Genomic DNA, 19,347 nt, shown 5'->3' with positions numbered 1-19,347 from the left:
TAAATACTTTTATTGGGGGTAAAGGTTTTTAAAATTTCAAGTTCAAAGGCAAAGCGAGACAATTTATCAAACAAGTAAACTCTGTGATTAGTATAATTCACTCATGATGGGTAAAGTAGTTAAACTCTTTCCATAAATTCTCAAAGATGTTTGTCAAAACCACTTAATACCAGTTGAAGGGAAACTGATAGCAGTACTGCTAGTAGTCTCAAAATATGAAATATGTTTTTAAATGCATTCATTTTATATCAGTCATTAATTTACACCAAGCATCCTTACAGTGCTGATACCATATGATACACAAAAGTGTAATTATGATCCAAGCAGAAAACTACAGAGAAGCAAATCCAGATGATTTCGATATTCAACTTTCGTACTTGCAAAAAATCGAATGTAACAGGTTTTCTTGCACTAAGGTTAGCCTAGCTGCTGAACTTGTGCTTCCTTTGGGCCCTGAGAGTTTCAGCTTAGCCCGGGCCTTTCTTTTTATAAATATTGCAATGAAAGAAATTGTGGTCTAAATCACAAAGATGACAGGAACCTTAACAATTTAAATAGACAAGCCTTGAAATAATATTGTGATCAAAGAATCAAGCAAACTAACAAAACCCAGGTGGCTCGGGCTTATCATGTATGGTACTCATTACCACAATTGCACTATTTAATCTACTTCCTGGTGTCAACAAAAACTTTCTGTTATTAATTCCCTCCAGTTATGGATCTGCTTAAGTTCCCGCAGTTTTCTGATAACACAACTTTTTGTCCAAAAATTTTAAAGAGAGGGAGCAGGTCACATTGCGAATGTTTTAGAACTGGAGCGGAAGTTGGTAAAACCACAGAACCATGATGGCTTCTTTGGATGAGTAGCCTACGAAGGTAATGCCTACGAAAGTACCAGATGACTCCCACTGAACAAGAGTTCTGTTAGGATTCATAAATTACTCACACAAAAAGGACTGTTCTGCAAGTTATAAACTTAACATTCCAGTAAGAGACGGATCAACTGGCAAGGTAAAGACATTAACCTCGCCAGACCATCCCTCTTACCCACACACAACTTCGCCATCATTCACATGGTTCCCTGGTGCTTACAACATTTCAGTGCAAAGCTTTCATCCACGGCTCTTACTACTTTATTTATTTATTTTTTAGTTTTTACAATATTTCATAAATTATGATTCACAGAATTCACCTACAAAAATATTCCACATAGGTAGGCCAGGAGACAATACAAACAGTACTCGATCTACCTCTAGTATCTGGTGCCACAAGGCAAAGATTATGGGAAAGAAAGGGGGATTATGATCATTGCCCTGTTCTCGGCCTTACTGGTCTGTTTCAACCACAGGTTCCCACAGCCATTCAAGAGAAGGTATGAGGGCTAAGGGCGCTGTACATCTCCACTGGAGAGAGTGCGAGCTACTTACTGCCCAGGGTTAAAAAGGCAAAGCACTAACTGCTTTGTGCTTCATGAGTGGCACCCAGTGTTCGCACAGACTCTTTACAACTGATCCGTTCCCTCCCTGAGGTCTCTCTTCTTTCATTCTGTTTGCCCAGATGGCAGTCAGCAGATTGGAAGCATTCGCTGCACAACATACCACTTAGCCATGCTGTGTACTCGGTGAAGAAAGAAATTCACATGACAGGCTTTATCAGTATTGTCTGTGTAAGTCATCTGCAAAGCAACAGATTCTAGGACGCCCTCCGGTGTCATCAGTCACACACTGATTTCTAAAGTCAAATGAAGCAGCTCTTCAAATTCTTGTTTGTAACTACAATGATATTAATAAGAATGTATTTTCCCTCCCCCGAACCTGGCCCCCTCAACTTCTCCTTCCATATTAGTTTCCCCATCCCCTATAGCGAAACACTAGAGGTGTCAGCAGTTACACGGGTTTACAATACTGGAGCTGTCTGTTTATGTTCAACCCCCATTAATTTTCTGTTGGTCCGCAGTTTAGATTTGCTTTTGTAAAACATAATACCTAATATAAACACCCCCAAATTTAAGAAACTTTCTGAACCTAGTATTGGTTTCAATAGGCATTTATCCTGGTAGTAAACCTAACACCAAAATGTAACTGTTTAAGTAAATTCTTGGAAATCATGATTACAAATAGCAATTGCAGTCATCTGTGTTACAATGAACCAGAAAAACGACTGGAATTACTGACAACCTTCCTAAACTCTGATGGATTACGTATTAGATAGGCATGTTGGGGTTGCTGGTCTGGGATTTTTAACTGTGGGCCCATCTGCTAAAAGAGTTACAAAAGTTCCTGCCACGATCCACTTTGCAAATATGAACACTGAGGCTGCAGAGGCCCGAGATGACAGTAAGTAAAGCCAGGACGAGACGAGCCCGGCAGCCAGGACTCAGTCTCGATGTCTAGCTTCCCTTCCTTTTCAGCTTTCCAGAAACTTTGCAAGATACATTAAATGATTTCACAAATGTCCTCTCAAAGCTGCAATGGTGAATGTGTACACACACTATATGCCCACATGGTAGAATGAAGAGTTATTTTTAGACAATTTGGAAAGAAGTACACGTCTGTATTCAGACAAAAACAGCAGAGGTTCACTGCTGACCAGGCAGACTATTTCCTGACGGTGCAGGAAAGTGCCCCACATAAGGCTCGCAGGGATCTTAATACCTTAAGCCCGTACCTCCTCGAAAACCATTAGTTCCCAGGTAGCTACTTGCATCATCAGCCTTCAGACAACCCTCACTCTCTATCACCCAGGCTTTTTCATGTTGGCTTTTCTTGTGTTTGGGCGGTGATCGGAAAAGAGGAATGTGAAAACTAAGAAGAAATCATTCACTTTACCAAAAAAAGTCTTCAAAGTATGCACGCAATACAGATTAAATTCTTGATAAAGGAACTTTTTTTGTCTTTTCTTTTTTTAAATCATTTGATTGGGGGCTTGTACAACTCTTATCACAACCCATCCATCCATCCATCGTGTGCAGCACATTTGCTGCCATCATCATTCTCCAAACATTTGCTTTCTACTTGAGCTCTTGGTATCAGCTCATTTTCCCCCTCTCCCCCCTCCCTCATGAACCCTTGATAATTTATAAATTATTATTTTGTCATATCTCACACCATCCAACGTCTCCCTTCACCCACTTCTCTGTTGTCCGTCCCCCAGGGAGGGGGTTATGTGTAGATCGCTTGTAATTGGTTCCCCCTTTCAACCCCACCTTCCTTCCATCCTCCCAGTACCGCCACTCTGATAGAGGAGCTTTTATCTGAACGCTAGAGTCACCAGTAAATGAAAAGTGGTCCAAATAATAAATAAACTATTTCAAAGATGAAAGTGAAGCAGTCAGCTGGTCAATTTATAAAACTTTGTGCAGGGGAGGGGAAAGTATTTTATACAGCAAATACACTTGGAAACATTTCAAATGGCAAGCCCATATATTTGCAACTCTCGATTCATTCCCCACCTACACAAAATATTTTCTGGGCGGCTTCACCTGGTGGTGTGAGTGATTTAATGTTCACTTATACAAATAATCTGGTTTCATTACTATAATGGTCTAACAAGTCCCCCAAAGCCAAATACATTGCTCGGCGGGGCTAAGGTGGAGCATTTTAGCAAAAGATGTGAACGTGCAGGGGTCAGCTGAAGCAGCAGGCACACGGCTCCCACTCAAATACTCGTCTGATGAACGACTTGTCTGATGAACGGGAAAGGAGATTAAGTGAGAGGGGATGCGCCTGGGAGCTATGGAAGGCTTCAGGACATCGGGCACTTGTGGCGCTGCCTTTGCTGCCTGCTGGGGATAACAGCATGCGACAAGTGCAAACAGCCCCAACTTGGGCTCCGCTGCCAATTCTGGCTGCCATGCTAACTGTGCAGTTAGTAGCCTGCCGCCAAAACGTGCCTCTAAAAGGCCTCAGCTCTCCATTTCTGTAAGACAGCAACAAGGCAGGCAGCTCAGTGCAGACCCCGGGAATAATTGTACGATTCTCTTGCACAACCAATTAGGGATTCAAGACTGACTGCATGTTAACGGGTGTCTATAGGTCAGTCCAGTTGTGAGGATTTCACCTGCAGAGTGATGGCTCTAAAACAAACGGGACACTTCAAGAGAACGGACGATGCAATCCCTCGGAATACATTAAGAACAAGTGTCACTAAACACCCGTATTAAAGCGAAAACATCAAATCTAATGAAATAAATCTATCAATGGGAAAACCTAACAGATCTGCTAATACATTGAATTGTGGGAGACAGGCTGGGAAGCCCTTCTGAGTAAGGTAAGAAGCAACCTTCAACTGTGTTGATGAGGAAGATTTGGGGAAAAACAAGAAACCACAACAACCCCTGGTTACATACTGAAATCATGGCTTTTTCTGACATTTTAAGGAGTGCCAAAACAGTTCATTTTTAATGATTATTACCCCAAGGTCTAGTAATAAATTCAAATACCTTTACCTAAAGTTGTTGTGGTTCAATAGAAAGACAATTTTGATTCAATTAAAATTTAAACCACTGGGAATAGTAATTTAAGGATTATATTTTTAGACTTGGGAAACCGGAATTTTAAATACTATTTAAGCACTGTATCCACCTGTAATTTTCAAATCTTAAAGTATTACTTTAAGTCTGCACAAAATTTGAACAGGTTTTACTTGGCTTCGTTCCAAACCATAGCACTTACACTTTGGGGACAAGGGAGGGTAGAGTGTAAAGCACTTTAATTTCTTTTAAGCAGAAAACGCTTATACCTTGACCACATTTTCAATATTATGTCCTCCCATGCTAGGAGTGTTTCAGCTTTTTCTGTCTTTTTTAAAACTACATAAAGTGAAGGCCAAACCATTTTTAAGCTTTTAAAATGCAGCTCCTACTCTGGTAGTGAAAGTCTGCAGAGCCTCCAGCAGCAAGAGCAGAAACAGACATCAAAACATCAGGCATCAGGCTGCGGCTTCGTACGTGGGTTTTACATCTCTTTATTCTCATCCTCTTAAACCAAACCCTGAGCACATACGACAAATTTAAATGTTTACATTGCATACCTCAAACTATAGCTTCCTGAGTGATTAAAATAATTTAAGTCAGCAATAATCTAAAGTCTATTGCCCTGAACATGTAGCAGTAAATCAATAACGTGGACGATTTAACATTTTCAAAATATTACCATGAATAAGAACAGACAGCACCCAGGGAATTCAGTGTGCTGAGTCTCTCTCCTTATCCACCTACACCGTGTTTCATTTAAAATGAAATATTGAATATTTTATTAAATATGTGAAATTTCATAAATATTTTACTCAAATATTTTAAGTAGGACTGCACCACGGGTGACACGTCGCTATAAGCCTGAGCATTAAAGTCACCGTCAGGATTTGATAAAATGAGTCTGCTAGGTCAAAAATAACTTCTCTATCCAAAGGATACCAAAAGGATTAACAAGAAACAGAATTACCTCTAACCAACAATGGTTATGAATTGACTAGATATTACATTATATAAACAATATATTTTTTTATTAAATCGTATTACTCTGTATTACTAGAGACTGACAAGGGCCCAGAAATGTGAATAACTGTAACAAACTCACACGGATAAAACTCATTTAACAATTACTTAAAATTGCAACTGACATACACCTGCAAAATCAAACTCTGCCTCCCCTTGGAAGGTATCCCCGAAAAGCAATCACATCTGGGTGTTCCACTGTATTTTCCATCTTCAACCTGGACTTGTTATCAACCCTGTTACACAACCCCTTGTCTCTTCCACTGAAAACCGTTCACACAGTAGTCAGGTTTGGGTTGTTTTTACATTCTTTTCACCACTTACTCAATGAAATTTAGTGGTGGTGGGGGGTGGCTGAAATAAATTGATGTGGATTAATTTTTTTCTGACATACTTGAAATATGTTATCACTCTTCTACTTAATGAATGAGGTCAGTAAGCAAAGCTCACCCTTCAAGATAGACATCGCTTTTTAGTTGAACTAAGCTCCAAACAAAGCCCCCCAAATGTATGTCTACACCCGTACATACAAAGGGGTTTCGAAATTTTCCTGGAAAAATAAAACTGGAAGATAATGGAATTTGTTCATGAACTTTTGGAAGCTCCCCTCTATGTTTCCCTCATTGTTTCTAAATTCTAGTACTGCTCTAAAGAGGAAACTCTTTTAGGAAATGTGACAAGAGAAATAAGACATTATTTTTAAAGACTGTGGACGACATCGCTGTGGTCAGCGCTTGCTCACACTGCCAGGGGCGAACCCGAAATCACGCACTGAGAGGCCAGGCAGGAACCACCAGTGAAGGGCTGAGCAGTTCACCATGGGCCCGGGCTTTGCGCAAACGAAGCATAAACAGAAGAAAGGAGAGACTTCGAGAAGCCAAGTAATTAAGGAGAGATTTTATAAATCTAAAATGTGGTTCACATGCCTGGATAGCACGGCAAATGTAACCATACAAACCCACGAACTCCCTCGGAACCCAGAGAAAATTAACACCTCAGCTTTGAAAAATTACTCTGCACACATCTCGTTTTAATTTCATTTTGGCAATTCATACTTTCTCCTTCAGAATGCCTATTTAAGATTCTACAGCGCTGCTTTTCTTTTGAAAGCTTAATGGTAGCAAAGTAATTGTGTAGAACACCCCACACTAGAATTTCCTGCTCTTGTACCAAACGTGTGGAACTAAAAAGGAAAATAATTTTTCAATAGCCACTTTCTCCTGCGGAAAATGAGCACGAACGCTGAAAGCTGTGCTGAGGTGTGCGTGGGCACCGTGTGCTGGGTGGGGTCCCTCCGGTGGTCACACCAGCTGCACATGCTCGATCTGTATGTCGTTCAGTCTGGCATCATTTCACCCTTCTGACTGCAATACAGTCTTCGTACTTCATTTTGAAATAAACTTATTTTGAAGGCCAAGGGTCGCCCTTTGTGACCAACTTAAAGAGAGCGAAACAAAAAGTACGTACACTTCAAATATAAAAATTACGGATTTGGCCCTACTGCTGAATCAAAGAGGCTTCTTATATCACCTACAATATTAAACTGATTTAGTTTGTTGAAAAACAAGACAGTGAGTTATTGGATCTGTGTTTAATTCAGTGCACTTTATAACATATTTGAGGAATTCAGCTGTAGAAAACAGTATCTGAATCTTATCAGATGAAAATATTTTTCCCTTTTGCAAGCCTCGGGTTGAATGTCTGAGAAAACAAATTAGTCTCTTGTTCTCCTAAGCTTGATAATAGTGCCCCCTAATGGGAATTTTAATATGAGTTTTGCTACTCATTTTTTTAAAAGGATATGTTCTCTAATGTCAGCAGTTACTCACTTTCAACTAGAAAGTAAATTTTAAACTATAAAAGTGTACAAAGATTTAAACCTCTCACAGGAGTTACCACATCTGTAAAAACAATGTGTAAATTAAGGGAGAGAAACAAATGAGAGAAACTTCATACCAAGTAGTTTTCTAGACTGTGAATCATCAAACTATCCAGCATAACCCAAGGTAGCACTACACGAGTTCCTCTTAGAAGGAAATTGTCCCCCTGGTTGTTTTTAGGTCTCTGTGAGTAACTCCCATGTCCTAAGGGAAAAACTTCATATAAGCAAAATGCAGTGTCAATGAGTCAAATTCTGACTCCTAGCCCCCTTGCAAATGAAAAGGTCCCACGTGGTTTCTAAGACTGAATCTTTCTGGAATAGACTGTTGTGTCTCTCTCCTGAAAACAGCTAGTGAGTTCGAACCTCAGATCTGTTGGTTTTGGGGTTTTATTTGTTGCTATGTTTTGTCACGCTAATTTTGACTGACTGCAACTTGGTGCGATAAGCAGCATAGCCCAGCCTGGGGGTTGGGGGGTGGGTGTGCCTTCCTAACACAGTCTTCACGGGAGCCAATCTCCAGTCTTCCCTCAGTGGGTTCCTGAGTGGGTTCACACCGCACCACAGGGCCTCATACCCTTCTCTTTCCACAGGTCTATGACAGCCTGCAACCTTGACCTTAATGCCTTCTTTCAATGTGATGTGCAGACAGTTCCCCGGAACATCAACTACTCGGTGTGTGGTTTTAAAAACTTAAGGCAAAAAATTACCTATTCTGATACTTTCCAAGGGTGCTGGCAAAACAAACACCCTTTAACAGTGATACTTTCATTTCAGTGCCCATTAAATACACGATGGACTCAATGTTCCAGCCAAAATTAAAGGCCTAGAATTTATAAACAACAAACATAAAGCCACCAATTCACAATGAACAGAGAGAACTAAACTAGCCAATCCTCAACCTTCCAGGAGAGGGAGAACACCCAAGAGGAAGAAAAGTGACATTTCCAACAAGCGTGGTCAAACTTTGTTGCAGGTCAGACAGGGACTGTTTAGTATACTCTGTTAGTCCCCATGACACGGTAGCAGGATGCGGCCGTGGGAAAATACGTCAACAGATGGCATGACCGGGGTCCAACACGATTTTCATTACAAAAGCAGGTGGCTGACTCACAGATGACTTTCCCAGTCCCTGATGTGAAACTTAAATTCCGTGTTTCAACTACAGATTAAAAATCTTCCACTTGACCCGAAGTATCAAATATAAACAAGAACAGAAATGTATAAAATATGTGGTGCTTTACTTGCACGGCATGAAAGAAAACATTTTTCCCCTAAATAGACAATAGCTTTGTTTTGTTATTTGATGCTGTCAAGTCGTTTCCAATTCCTATAACCAACTCATATCGCAAACCTTCATTCAACAGAAGGAAAGGATTGGTTAGTGGGTATAAAATAACCCCAAAGGATAAGCAAAACAGCAGGTCTTTGTTGTTTGCTGTAAAGCGCCATGGAGCAGACTCTCACTCAGAGACCCTCTGTACAACAGCTCACAGCACCGCCCGGCCCTGCAGCCTCTCACTGCCGCTGGAGCCCACTGCTGCAGTCCCCGTGTGAGTGCGTCTCCTGCGGGAGGGCCTCCCTCTTTCTCACGGACCCCTCTCCCTGACCAGACACAGTGTCCCTTTCCGCGTCCAAGTACATTACACAAACTCACTCCAGATAGGACTGTTATAAGACATACCGTTAGGGAAATTATATTTTTTGTCTATGTTGATAAGAATCTAACGGTAATTATATGTGAATATCCATTAAGGATAACTCACTGCCATCAAATCAATTCTGACTGCCAGCCAGCGACCCTAGAGTACTGGGGTAGAGCTGCCCCTGGAAGTTTCCTAGACTGCAAGTCTCATCTTTCTCCCTTGGAGAGGCTGGTGGTTTTGAACTGCTGACCTTTAGGTTAGGAGCCCAATGCATAACCCAATACACCACCAGGGCTCCTTCCACTAAGGATAGGAAAAATGTATTAGGCAAGTGAACATAAAGTTCAAATCTTCTTTCTGAAACTATAAAGAAATACATGGTTATTAATTGAGATTTTCACATATAACAAAAATGGCACCCCATAGACACAAAACCCCAGATTCACAGCCACAAAACTGATGCCGACTCACAGTGACCCTATAGGACAGGGTAACACTGAGTCTGTAACTCTGTATGGAAGTAAAAGGACTGCCTTTCTCCCAGGGAGCAGTTGGTGGTTTTGAACTGTTGACCTTGCAGTTAGCAGCCCACCGCATAACCACTGCACCACCAAGGCTCCTGGGACCCGTGCAGTTCTTACTGAAGGTACACAGCGAAAAACAAGTTGGTTGGTGCAAAAAGCAGATTTCTCATACCACGCAATGGTGACATACACAACACACGCTCATTACTTCATGAAGTGTCTAAAAGTAGCACAGTATAGTGAAACAATCATGGCAGCTGCAGATTTCAAACTGTTATTCTGTCAATTCCCTAGTTGTGTGATTTTAGATAAGTTATTTACCACATAAAGCATCAGTAGTTTCCCGATCTAGAAAATAGGTATGCTAAAACTTCCAACTATGTAGAGTAACACAGGATTACAGGGCAGTGTACATATAGCTCACAGCATGCAGTGCTCGGCTATTTTATTTATTATATAATACTAAGCTGAAATCTCTCCTTAGCGTGGTGTTATATCAATTTCACAGGCAGCTTAGGGTCCACACTAGTCCAATCACATCTTGGTCAACTATTTCTGACCCATAAAAGAAGTTAGCTTCCCATGATGAAGACCTAGAGTCAATAATACCATTCGTTTTGCTCGTGGTACTGGAATTCACGGAATGGTATGTCTTGTTCATATTCTACACTTAAAATTTTATGAAACAAAATCAATTACCTAGGGAAACCATGTGATAGAACGTAGAGTATTCGGAAATGGATTCTACTCCCACTAGCGCCACGAGCCTGCTAACTGAGCAAGACACTTTCAAGTGAACCCTTCACACCCCATGCTTGTAAAGCAAAGAAACTACATTAACAATCCTTTGTCTTGCAGCTGTAGAAACATTCTTATTGAACCATCATTAAGCTTCCAGATAGGCTGGTGAGCAGAGAATAGAGCTCTCCCAGCATTGCCAGAAGGACTACAGGGAAATCTGAACCATCATCATGCCCGTGATGTAAGTATTATAGTAATGCAGACTTAAAGAAGAACGTATGACTGATTTAAAAAAACCAAGGCAGAGAACAAAAACCACAAAGCTTTTCTTAAAAGTACTTAAAAGTTGAGGACCTAATGTCGGGGGTTTAAATGGAGAGAAAATGTTTTGAGAAATGATGTACAAATACGCTTTACACAATTGATGTGTGTATGGATTGGGATAACAGTTGTATGAGCCCCTAATAAAATGTTTAAAAAATTTAAAAAAAAAAAAAAAAGTACTTGAAAGTTGCCTTGGTTGGTTTCTGGGGGTATTAAACTAATGCAGAACTGATTTTCAGGGCAAAGTACAATGACTACCACAGTAATTTAACTTCAATGAGAATATAATTTGCATCCATTTCACACTCAAAGTTATGAGAATGTGACATTGAATAAGACAAATAACAAAATGATAGTTAAAGCATATGCACATAAAATGAGATCTGAGAGTTGAGGCCAATTAGAAGGTATTCTAGAATACATTAATATATATAATACATATAATGTATTATATATTAATATATATAATACATATAATGTAATTGTATATTTACATATATATAACAAATACATTAGGATATTGACCTTGGCCTTTGTTATAACCACAGGCCATTGCTAACAAGGCAACTACACTGAAGTACAAAAATAAAATGCCTCTAAAATAAATTCAAGTGATTAAGAAGCCTTTCTTGTGGAGGTAGGCAGTTCAATTCATCCTGTCTTACACACTTATGGGGTCAAAATTCAAATTGTATAAAAGAGTAGGTGCTGGACACAATAGTTTGCCTATTCAACTGATTACATATCAGAATCAAAAATTTCAGGTAAATAAAGGCTACACTAGTTAAGTTTAAGACATAAATCCTGAATTCATAGAATTTGGCTAATTCTTTGAAGAAAGTAAAAAATTTTGGAACCTAAGCTAGTCTTGACAGAGAATCCTAGCAAGAAATTATCAAAGATTAGAATGATTATATTACAATCCATGTGTAGGCAAGAAAGACACCCTTGAGATAAACGCCCTTACCTTCATCAAAATCTGCATCATCCTCCGTGTGTTGGGGGAAAGGAAAGCAGTTGGTAATTTCAAGCCGATCTTCTACAACCAGGCCCAGAAGCACTCCTTGGACAACTTCAGTTCCTTGGCCTTCTTCTTGATAATGCTTGATTATTTTTAATACCACCTAAAAGAAAATATAGAAAGGAGCTTAAAACCCACTTTTACAGTTTAATTTCCTTATTTCTGAGAAAATAAATAAATCATATTATTGGGTTTGCAAAGCCACAAAATCATATACTAGACTTAACCAAATTTCTTAAAAATCACTTCCTTTACCCTTACGTAAATATTAAAGCTCATACACTCTACATGTACACTTGAAACTCTTCAGTGAAAAAAGTAAACTACAGGCCAATTTACAATACCAAGTAATCTTTGCATGTCAAATGTTAAAAGGTATGCATGCCAAAATGTCAACACAGAGCACTCATACCTACAAAGCCAATCAACTCTCAGGGGGTTCTGGGGCCCTGTGCCCCCTTTTCCTCAGGTTATTACTGAGAAAGGTTTATCAAGGTAATGTCCTAATGATAAAATTACCATTCAGACACAGAATCTCTGGACACCTGAAAGCAGCCCTCTGACAATTCTCAATCTACCTTAATGAGCAGACCACCTCAGTAATTATAAAAAGCAACAATGGGAACATGGAGCCAACAAGAATCTGGTTGGTAATGGAAAATACAAGAAAACACAGGCTCAAACATTACCTAGTTGTCCTCAACAAGAAAGAAACAATAAGCACCCTGTCATGAAATAATCAGCTCTAATATAATGGAATATATTGTTCTCTCACCTAATATTTGAAAAGATAATGGAAGTTAACACTGAACATGGCTGAAATGGTGATTTAAAAGATCATTCCTATGCCTCTACTCAAGTACTTCCTCAATGCAAGAATACTTTCTTCTATTAAATTCGCATTCCATGGTGCTCACCTTCCCAACACGATCACTGAAGACAAATGGGTGCATAAGCAAATGTGGTAAAGAAAGCTGATGGTGCCTGGCTATCAAAAGATATAGTGTATGGGGTCTTAAAGGCTTGAAGATCAACAATCGGCCATCTAGCTCAAAAGCAACAAAGCCCACATGTAGGAAGCACACCAGCCCGTGTGATCACGAGGTGTCCAAGGGATCAGCTATCAGGCATCAAAGAACAAACAATCATATCACTGTAAATGAGGGGGGAAGTGCAGAGTGGGGACCCAAAGCCCATCTGTAGGCAACTGGACATCACCTTACACAAGGGTCGCAGGGAGGCGATGAGCCAGTCAGGGTGTAGTATAGCAATGATAAAATATACAACTTTCTTCTAGTTCTTAAATGCTTCCTCCTCCCCCACTATTATGATCCCAATTCTACCTTACAAACCTAGCTAGACCAGAGATGTACACTGGTACAGATAGGAACTGGAAACACAGGGAATCCAGCACAGATGGACTCAAGACCAGTGGTGTGAGTGGCAATACCAGGAGGGTAGAGGGTAGGGGGCGTAAAAGAGGGAACCGATTACAAGAATCTACATATAATCCCCCCCTTCCTGAGGGACGAACAACAGAAAAGTGGGTGAAGGGAGACCTCGTCGGACAGTGCAAGATATGACAAAATAATAATTTGTAAATTATCAAAGGTTCATGAGGGAGAGGGGGTGGGGTGGGAGGGGAAAACATGAGGAGCAGATACCAAGGGCTCAAGTAGAAAGCAAACGCTTTGAGAATGATGATGGCAAAAAGCGTACAGATGTGCTTAACACAAACGATGGATGTATGGATTGTGATAAGAGTCGTACGAGCCCCTTTAAAATCATACAATGATTTTTTTAAATTTTGAAGTTCATTCCTACAACATGGTGTAGTTAATAAAGAGTTTAGAACAGTACTTGATCAACACAGTTTATTCACAGTATTGTCATTGTCTAAAATAAGCCATAACCTGAACATCTAAACGTTTCTGAATATTATTGATTGTATCATTAAACCACTGCTAAAATCAAAGGCGAACAGTCAAATATTTAATGAAAAGGTTTCAGAGGGAAAAATAGGTCTACTATTTATTAGTGTTTAATTGACCTACATCCCATTTAAAACAAAGGCATTCTTCACAGAAACAATAATCACTTAATAACTGATTATGGATCAGACCATATTCTAATGATTCCCTTACTATAAATAGCTCATAATGCCCCTGGTAAATAGGAGGAACAGCAAAAATGCAGTCGATCGTTGATGAAATGGGTGGACACTCACTTCAACAATGCCCTTAAACACAACAATCGTGAGGATGGGGCAGGGCCCAGAATTGTTTCCTTCTGTTACCCGGGGTCACCCGTTGAAACCAACTCCACAGCAGCTCACAATGACAATCATCAAATCCTCTAATTCTGACACCACCTTATAAATTATTATACACGCTACAGTTAAGAAAACTGAAACAAAGAAAAAAATAAGTAAATAGTGGTAGAGTCAGGATTTAAGCCCAACTATATTCCAAAGCGTATTTGTTTACCTTAAGTTTGCTGTTATACAACAAAACAAACCACTGCAAATCTAGCTAGACCAGAGCACGCACACTGGTACAGATAAGAGCTGACACAGAATCTAGGACAGATAAACCCCTCAGGGCCAATACTGAGAGCAGTGATATCCTGAGGGTAGGGGGAAGGTGGGAGGAGGAGGGGGGAAAGGAGGAACCAATCCCTTTTTACAAGGCACAAAAATAGATTTAAGAGTCACACAAGTATTGGTGCGGGTCCTAGATGCAGCATTTACTACCAGTAACCTTGCGGATGTGATTTCACCTTCATCTTCTTAGCACTAGAATTGTAATTTGCCAGATGAAGCTGTTTCACAGCAGTGTTGACACTACTGAGAATGAGATAACGGACGGAAAATACTTCACACAGGGCCAGCCATGCAAAGTGATCACAAATGATCGACATTATTGATGCTGTCAATAAAAAGAAAGCAGAATTATTTACTTCCTACTCCATGTAGCTCTCTCTCCCAAGGAAAATTATTTTCACACTCGGGGAAAAAAAAAATAGGACAAACAGATAAACAAAATGGATGAGTTAGTAAGAACAAACCAAACAACTCTAAGTGATTTTAAGTCACCTAGTTTAGGTCCAGTAGGTTCCTAGATGCTTGACATTCAGCCTGTTGATGAACTCACTGAACACCACTGGTGAAGTACCAGTGAATGAGAAATGCTAGGAGGCACAGAGCTTATTGCGCATCTTTAGGGAAATCTTTGACGGGTCCTGCCTGTGCAAAATGCACTGAGAGCCAGGACAGGCACAATTTCAAAGAGGTCAGGCCAAAAGGACTACATTGAAAGGAAAAAAACCAATACACAAAGATGAGGGGGGGGGAAATCAGATTTTTACGTGAACATTTTTTGAAGCCTCTTGTATTTAAAAATGAGTTATCATAATTTCTTAAAACCACCAATTTTAAAAGTGCTATGACTTTTACAGGGAATGTAACCCAAATAGCTGAGCTGAGCTGGCTTGATAGGTCTTTCCAAAAAGTCAATGCAACTTTTTAAAGCATCAAGAGAAGCACAGGGCTTCAAACAAGAGAAGTAGTCCATCATCCTCCTCTCACTTGGCAAAAACCTTGAATTCTTGGGTTCTGTTCTAAATCAAAACCAAAAAGAAATTTTACCACTAAAAGTCCTCAACGAAGTAAGATGGGAGGAAGCACAGTCTACTTGCTACAAAAGAATCAATATGTGGAAGTATACACAGAAAGGGGGTCGTTAGTAAAGAAAGCTGAAATATCCGTGGTGAGGAGCAGGCAGTAGATTCAAGTCTGTCTAGGCTAGGAACAGGCCAAAGAGTCGCTCCTCGGGTTATCAGGCACTGGAGGTGTAGTCTACAACTGTGGGAGGGGACAATGAAGAAGAGCTTGATCTCAGCCAAGGGCCACTGGAGCCAAAACTGTCATACTATATCTCACCGAATGTAGTCGAGCATCTCAAGAAGAGATTTGACGTGATGAGCATTCAGGAGTGAGGACCAGACAAGTTGAGGGACAACACATAAAGACCGTCACAATAAAGAAAGCAAAGGGTCATTAAGAAGGCAAGAAAGTGTGTGTGGGAGGGGGGAGGGGAGAGACCAAGGTAGATGTCAGGAGAATCTCTGTAATTTACTCTTTCAAGAAAAGCTCCAGTGATTGAATGAAATGAAATAAGAGCTGAAAAACAAATTTCCAAATGCAACCCCAGAAGACAAAACAAAGCATTTTAATTACTATATACGTAAAGACTTGGAATTAAAAAATGAAGAGAAGAGCATGATCAGCGTAACTCAAGATGAAAGAACAAGACTCTGGCTGCAATACCGAAGGATTCAATAGGCAAAAAACAAAACTCTAGGAATTGACGGAGTTCTAATTAAAATGTTTCAGCAAACTGATGCAGTGCTGGAAGCATGCCAATTGCCAGGACGAGGTCCACTCCAAAGAAGCAACAAAATACAAAAGTAACTGAACGATGTCATTAATATCACAGCAAGTGACATTTTGCAAGTACAGTATATAGTCGTATATGAGCCGAGTTTCCCAGCACATTTTTATAGTTTTTGTGGTTAAAATTAGGTGCCTCGGCTGATATTTGGGTCGGCTTATACTCGAGTATATATGGTAATTTTTAAATGTTGCAGCAATCCATAAGAAAACTGTTAGAAAATTTAAACCAGATTCAAAAGAAGATAAGAAATTAGATGCCATTGCTAATATTATCAGATGAGTCTTGGATGAAAATACACAATACTAGAAAAAGCTGTTCACTTGTGCTTTATGGACTATGCAAAGGGAATGACTGAGTGGATCATAATAGAAGATGGATAAACTGAGAACAATGGGAACACATCATTGCACTGATGCAGAACCTGAGCATACACCAACAGGCAGTCGTTCAAACAGAATAAGGGAATATTGCATGGTTTAAAATCAAGAGAGGATGTATATCAACATTGTATCCTTTCACTCTAAGTGCTCTGTATACTGATCTGTATGTTGAAAAGCAAGTAATTTACTTTCAGGATTAAGATGCCTTACCCAAATCATGGTATTTTTCAGTAGCCATATATGTAAGTGAAAGTTGGACAATGAATGAGGAAGACCGAAGAAGTGATATATTGATATTTGGTGCTGGCAAAGAACATTACAAGAAAGAACTACTATGTCTTGGAAGTAATACAGATAAGAAGCTCTTTAGAACCATGAATGGGAGACTTTATCTCACGTGCTTTGGACATGCTATCAGAAGCGAGCAGTCCCTGGTACAAGGCATGTGTGAGAAAACAGGATCAGAAAAGGAGCACCTTCAATAAAGATGGACCGACCAAGTTGCTACAACAAGTGGCTCAAATAGAACTGTGACGTTAGCACAGAGCAGCCCAGTGTTTCCGTCAGTTTTACACAGGCTGCTGAGTCAGAACAAACAAGGCAGCATCTAAGAACACAAGTGCAGGAGCCTGTACCTTATTCACTACCACATTCCTGTAACCTAGCACATATGGCCCTGCCACCTAAGATATTCAGAATTTATCTGACTGAGTGGTGGACCTTTACTTCTCTCACAATCCATCATGTCCTGAGGAGAAATCAGAGAGCTACCAAGTGGCTTACATGCTAATCTCCAGTCATTAAGTCAATGCTGACTCAGAGACCCCCTAGGGCAGTGGTTCTCAACCTTCCTCATGCAGCAACCCTTTAATACAGTTCCTCGTGTTGTGGTGTCCCTTGCCCCCAACCATGAAATTATTTTCCTTGCTACTTCATCACTGTAATTTTGCTACTATTATGAACCAGGCAACCCCTGTGAAAGGGTCACTTGACCCCCAAAGGAGTCGAATATGGGTTTCCAAGACTGTAATGTAACTGTTCGCAGCAGTAAAAGGCCCAGTCTTTCACCAGAGGAGCTGCTGATGGTTTTGAACTGCTGACCAGTCGGATCACAGCCCAACACATAACCACTACATCACCAGGATTCATTAAATCCTCACAACCACCATATGAAGTAACAAACACCATTTTCTCCATTTAATAATTTTACAGATCAGAAAACTGAAGTGACCTCACATTTAGGGCAAATCTAACTTCTGACTCCAAGACATTGTAATTACTTCACCATGTCTGGGACGTTGTCATTGTTGCTTGGTGCCATCAAGTCAGTTCGGATTCATGGTGACCCTATGTACAACAGAATGAAACATCCCCCAGTTCTGCACCCTCACAACTGTTCTTATGTTCGAGCCCACTGTTGCTGCCACTGTGTCAATACAGCTTGTCAAGGGTCTTCTTTTTTGTTGTCCCTCCTCTTTGTCAAGCATGATGTCCTTCGCCAGGGACTGGTCTCTCTTGATAACATGTCCAATGTGTGTGAGACAAAGTCATCCTTGTCTCTAAGGAGCAGGTTGGCTGTACTTCTTCCAAGGCGGATGTTTGTTCTTTTGGCAGTTCATGGCACTTTGAATATTCTTCACCAACACCCCAGTTCCAATACATCAATTTTCCTTTGGTCTTCCTTATTCGCTGTCCACCTTTCACAGGCATATGAGGCAGTTGAAAATACCATGACTTGGGTCCGGCGCACCTTAGTGCTCAAAGTAACATCCTTGCTTTTTGACACTTTCAAGAAGTCTTGTGCAGCCCATTTACCTATCTCTTGACTGCATTCCCATGAGCACTGACTGTGGACTTTAGGTCTTCAGGCTGAAATGGCCTTCTTGGAGAAAGTTCCTGTTACAGGGGTCATAGAGGTAGCACTTCCTACGTGGTGTGTGCAAAAATTCAAGTAGGGCTGTTAATGGCGGTGGTCAGACTTGAGTCCTGGTCTGTGGAAATAGTTGCGAGAATGCAATACAGCTGTCAACTGTTAATGACCCCATTCTCACAAGCCACAAGATGGAATGTTACCCTAGCAAACTTGTTTCAGTCATGCTCACGATCCCATCTTTCTCTCTTCAGCCAACTGTATGCGTGTCCATAAATCAGTGCTGATATTTGTGTATTTACTCCTTTTTACTGATGCCATGCTCTCTGTTCCTTCTCTTTAAAACTGATATATGGAAAGCACACCCCATAGTACTTTTTGTGCCAAAAATGACCCCACACAGTCAGAAGCTCTACAACATCTATTCCCAGCTTACCGAAATGACAGGGAGACCTTGTTTGGGTAAATAATGCAAGTTCTTCACCCTGGCTCTAAATTAGAACCACCGAGGAAGCATTAAAAAATGCTGATGTCAGAAGCTAACCCTGAAATTTTGAGGGAATTAATCCAGGCTAGATTCCTACCTGTGCCCTGTTTTGTTTGTTTCAGTGAGTTTTTACTGTTAGGTTCTCCAGGTGATTCAAATAAACCACTTCAAAAGAGAAAAATAAATAATAAAACTACTTCATGGTAACGCTTTAGGGAATACAAAGTAAGTCAAAAAGTCTACCTACAAAATTATAGAAACATTTATCAAACCTGAAGCATTGTTTCTCCACATATTCTCCATCTAGGTCCCCTGAAAAAGATATTTCCCTCTCAGTTTACCCTTCTCTTAGGAGCCGGGGTAGCACATGGGATAAGCATTAGACTGCCAAGTGTTAAGGTCAGTGGTTTAAACACACCAGCAGTTGCTCAGGAGCTGGATGAGGCTTTCTGCTCCCATAAGGAAACCATACATAGGCTGCTGAGAACAATCAACCTGCTGAGCAGACAATGGGTTTGTTTTTCTTT

At 40.3% G+C, this 19,347-nt stretch overlaps 1 protein-coding gene across 2 annotated transcripts in view; it reads right to left on the bottom strand.

The window, feature by feature from the left end:
• Nucleotides 1-19,347, bottom strand: part of EIF3H (eukaryotic translation initiation factor 3 subunit H) — a 106,374-nt gene that overhangs the window by 61,192 nt on the left and 25,835 nt on the right. For both annotated transcript variants that reach the window (XM_045286305.1, XM_013006648.2), the window contains exon 2: nt 11,576-11,732. In XM_045286305.1, coding sequence (XP_045142240.1) covers nt 11,576-11,732 — 157 coding nt within the window. The remainder of the gene's footprint in view (nt 1-11,575; nt 11,733-19,347) is intronic.

The sequence above is a fragment of the Echinops telfairi genome, unplaced genomic scaffold (genome assembly GCF_000313985.2).
Source record: "Echinops telfairi isolate 266 unplaced genomic scaffold, ASM31398v2 ScPeMD7_1;HRSCAF=3_0, whole genome shotgun sequence".
NCBI classification, from domain to species: domain Eukaryota; kingdom Metazoa; phylum Chordata; class Mammalia; order Afrosoricida; family Tenrecidae; genus Echinops; species Echinops telfairi.
This window is presented reverse-complemented; position numbering and strand designations above follow the sequence as displayed.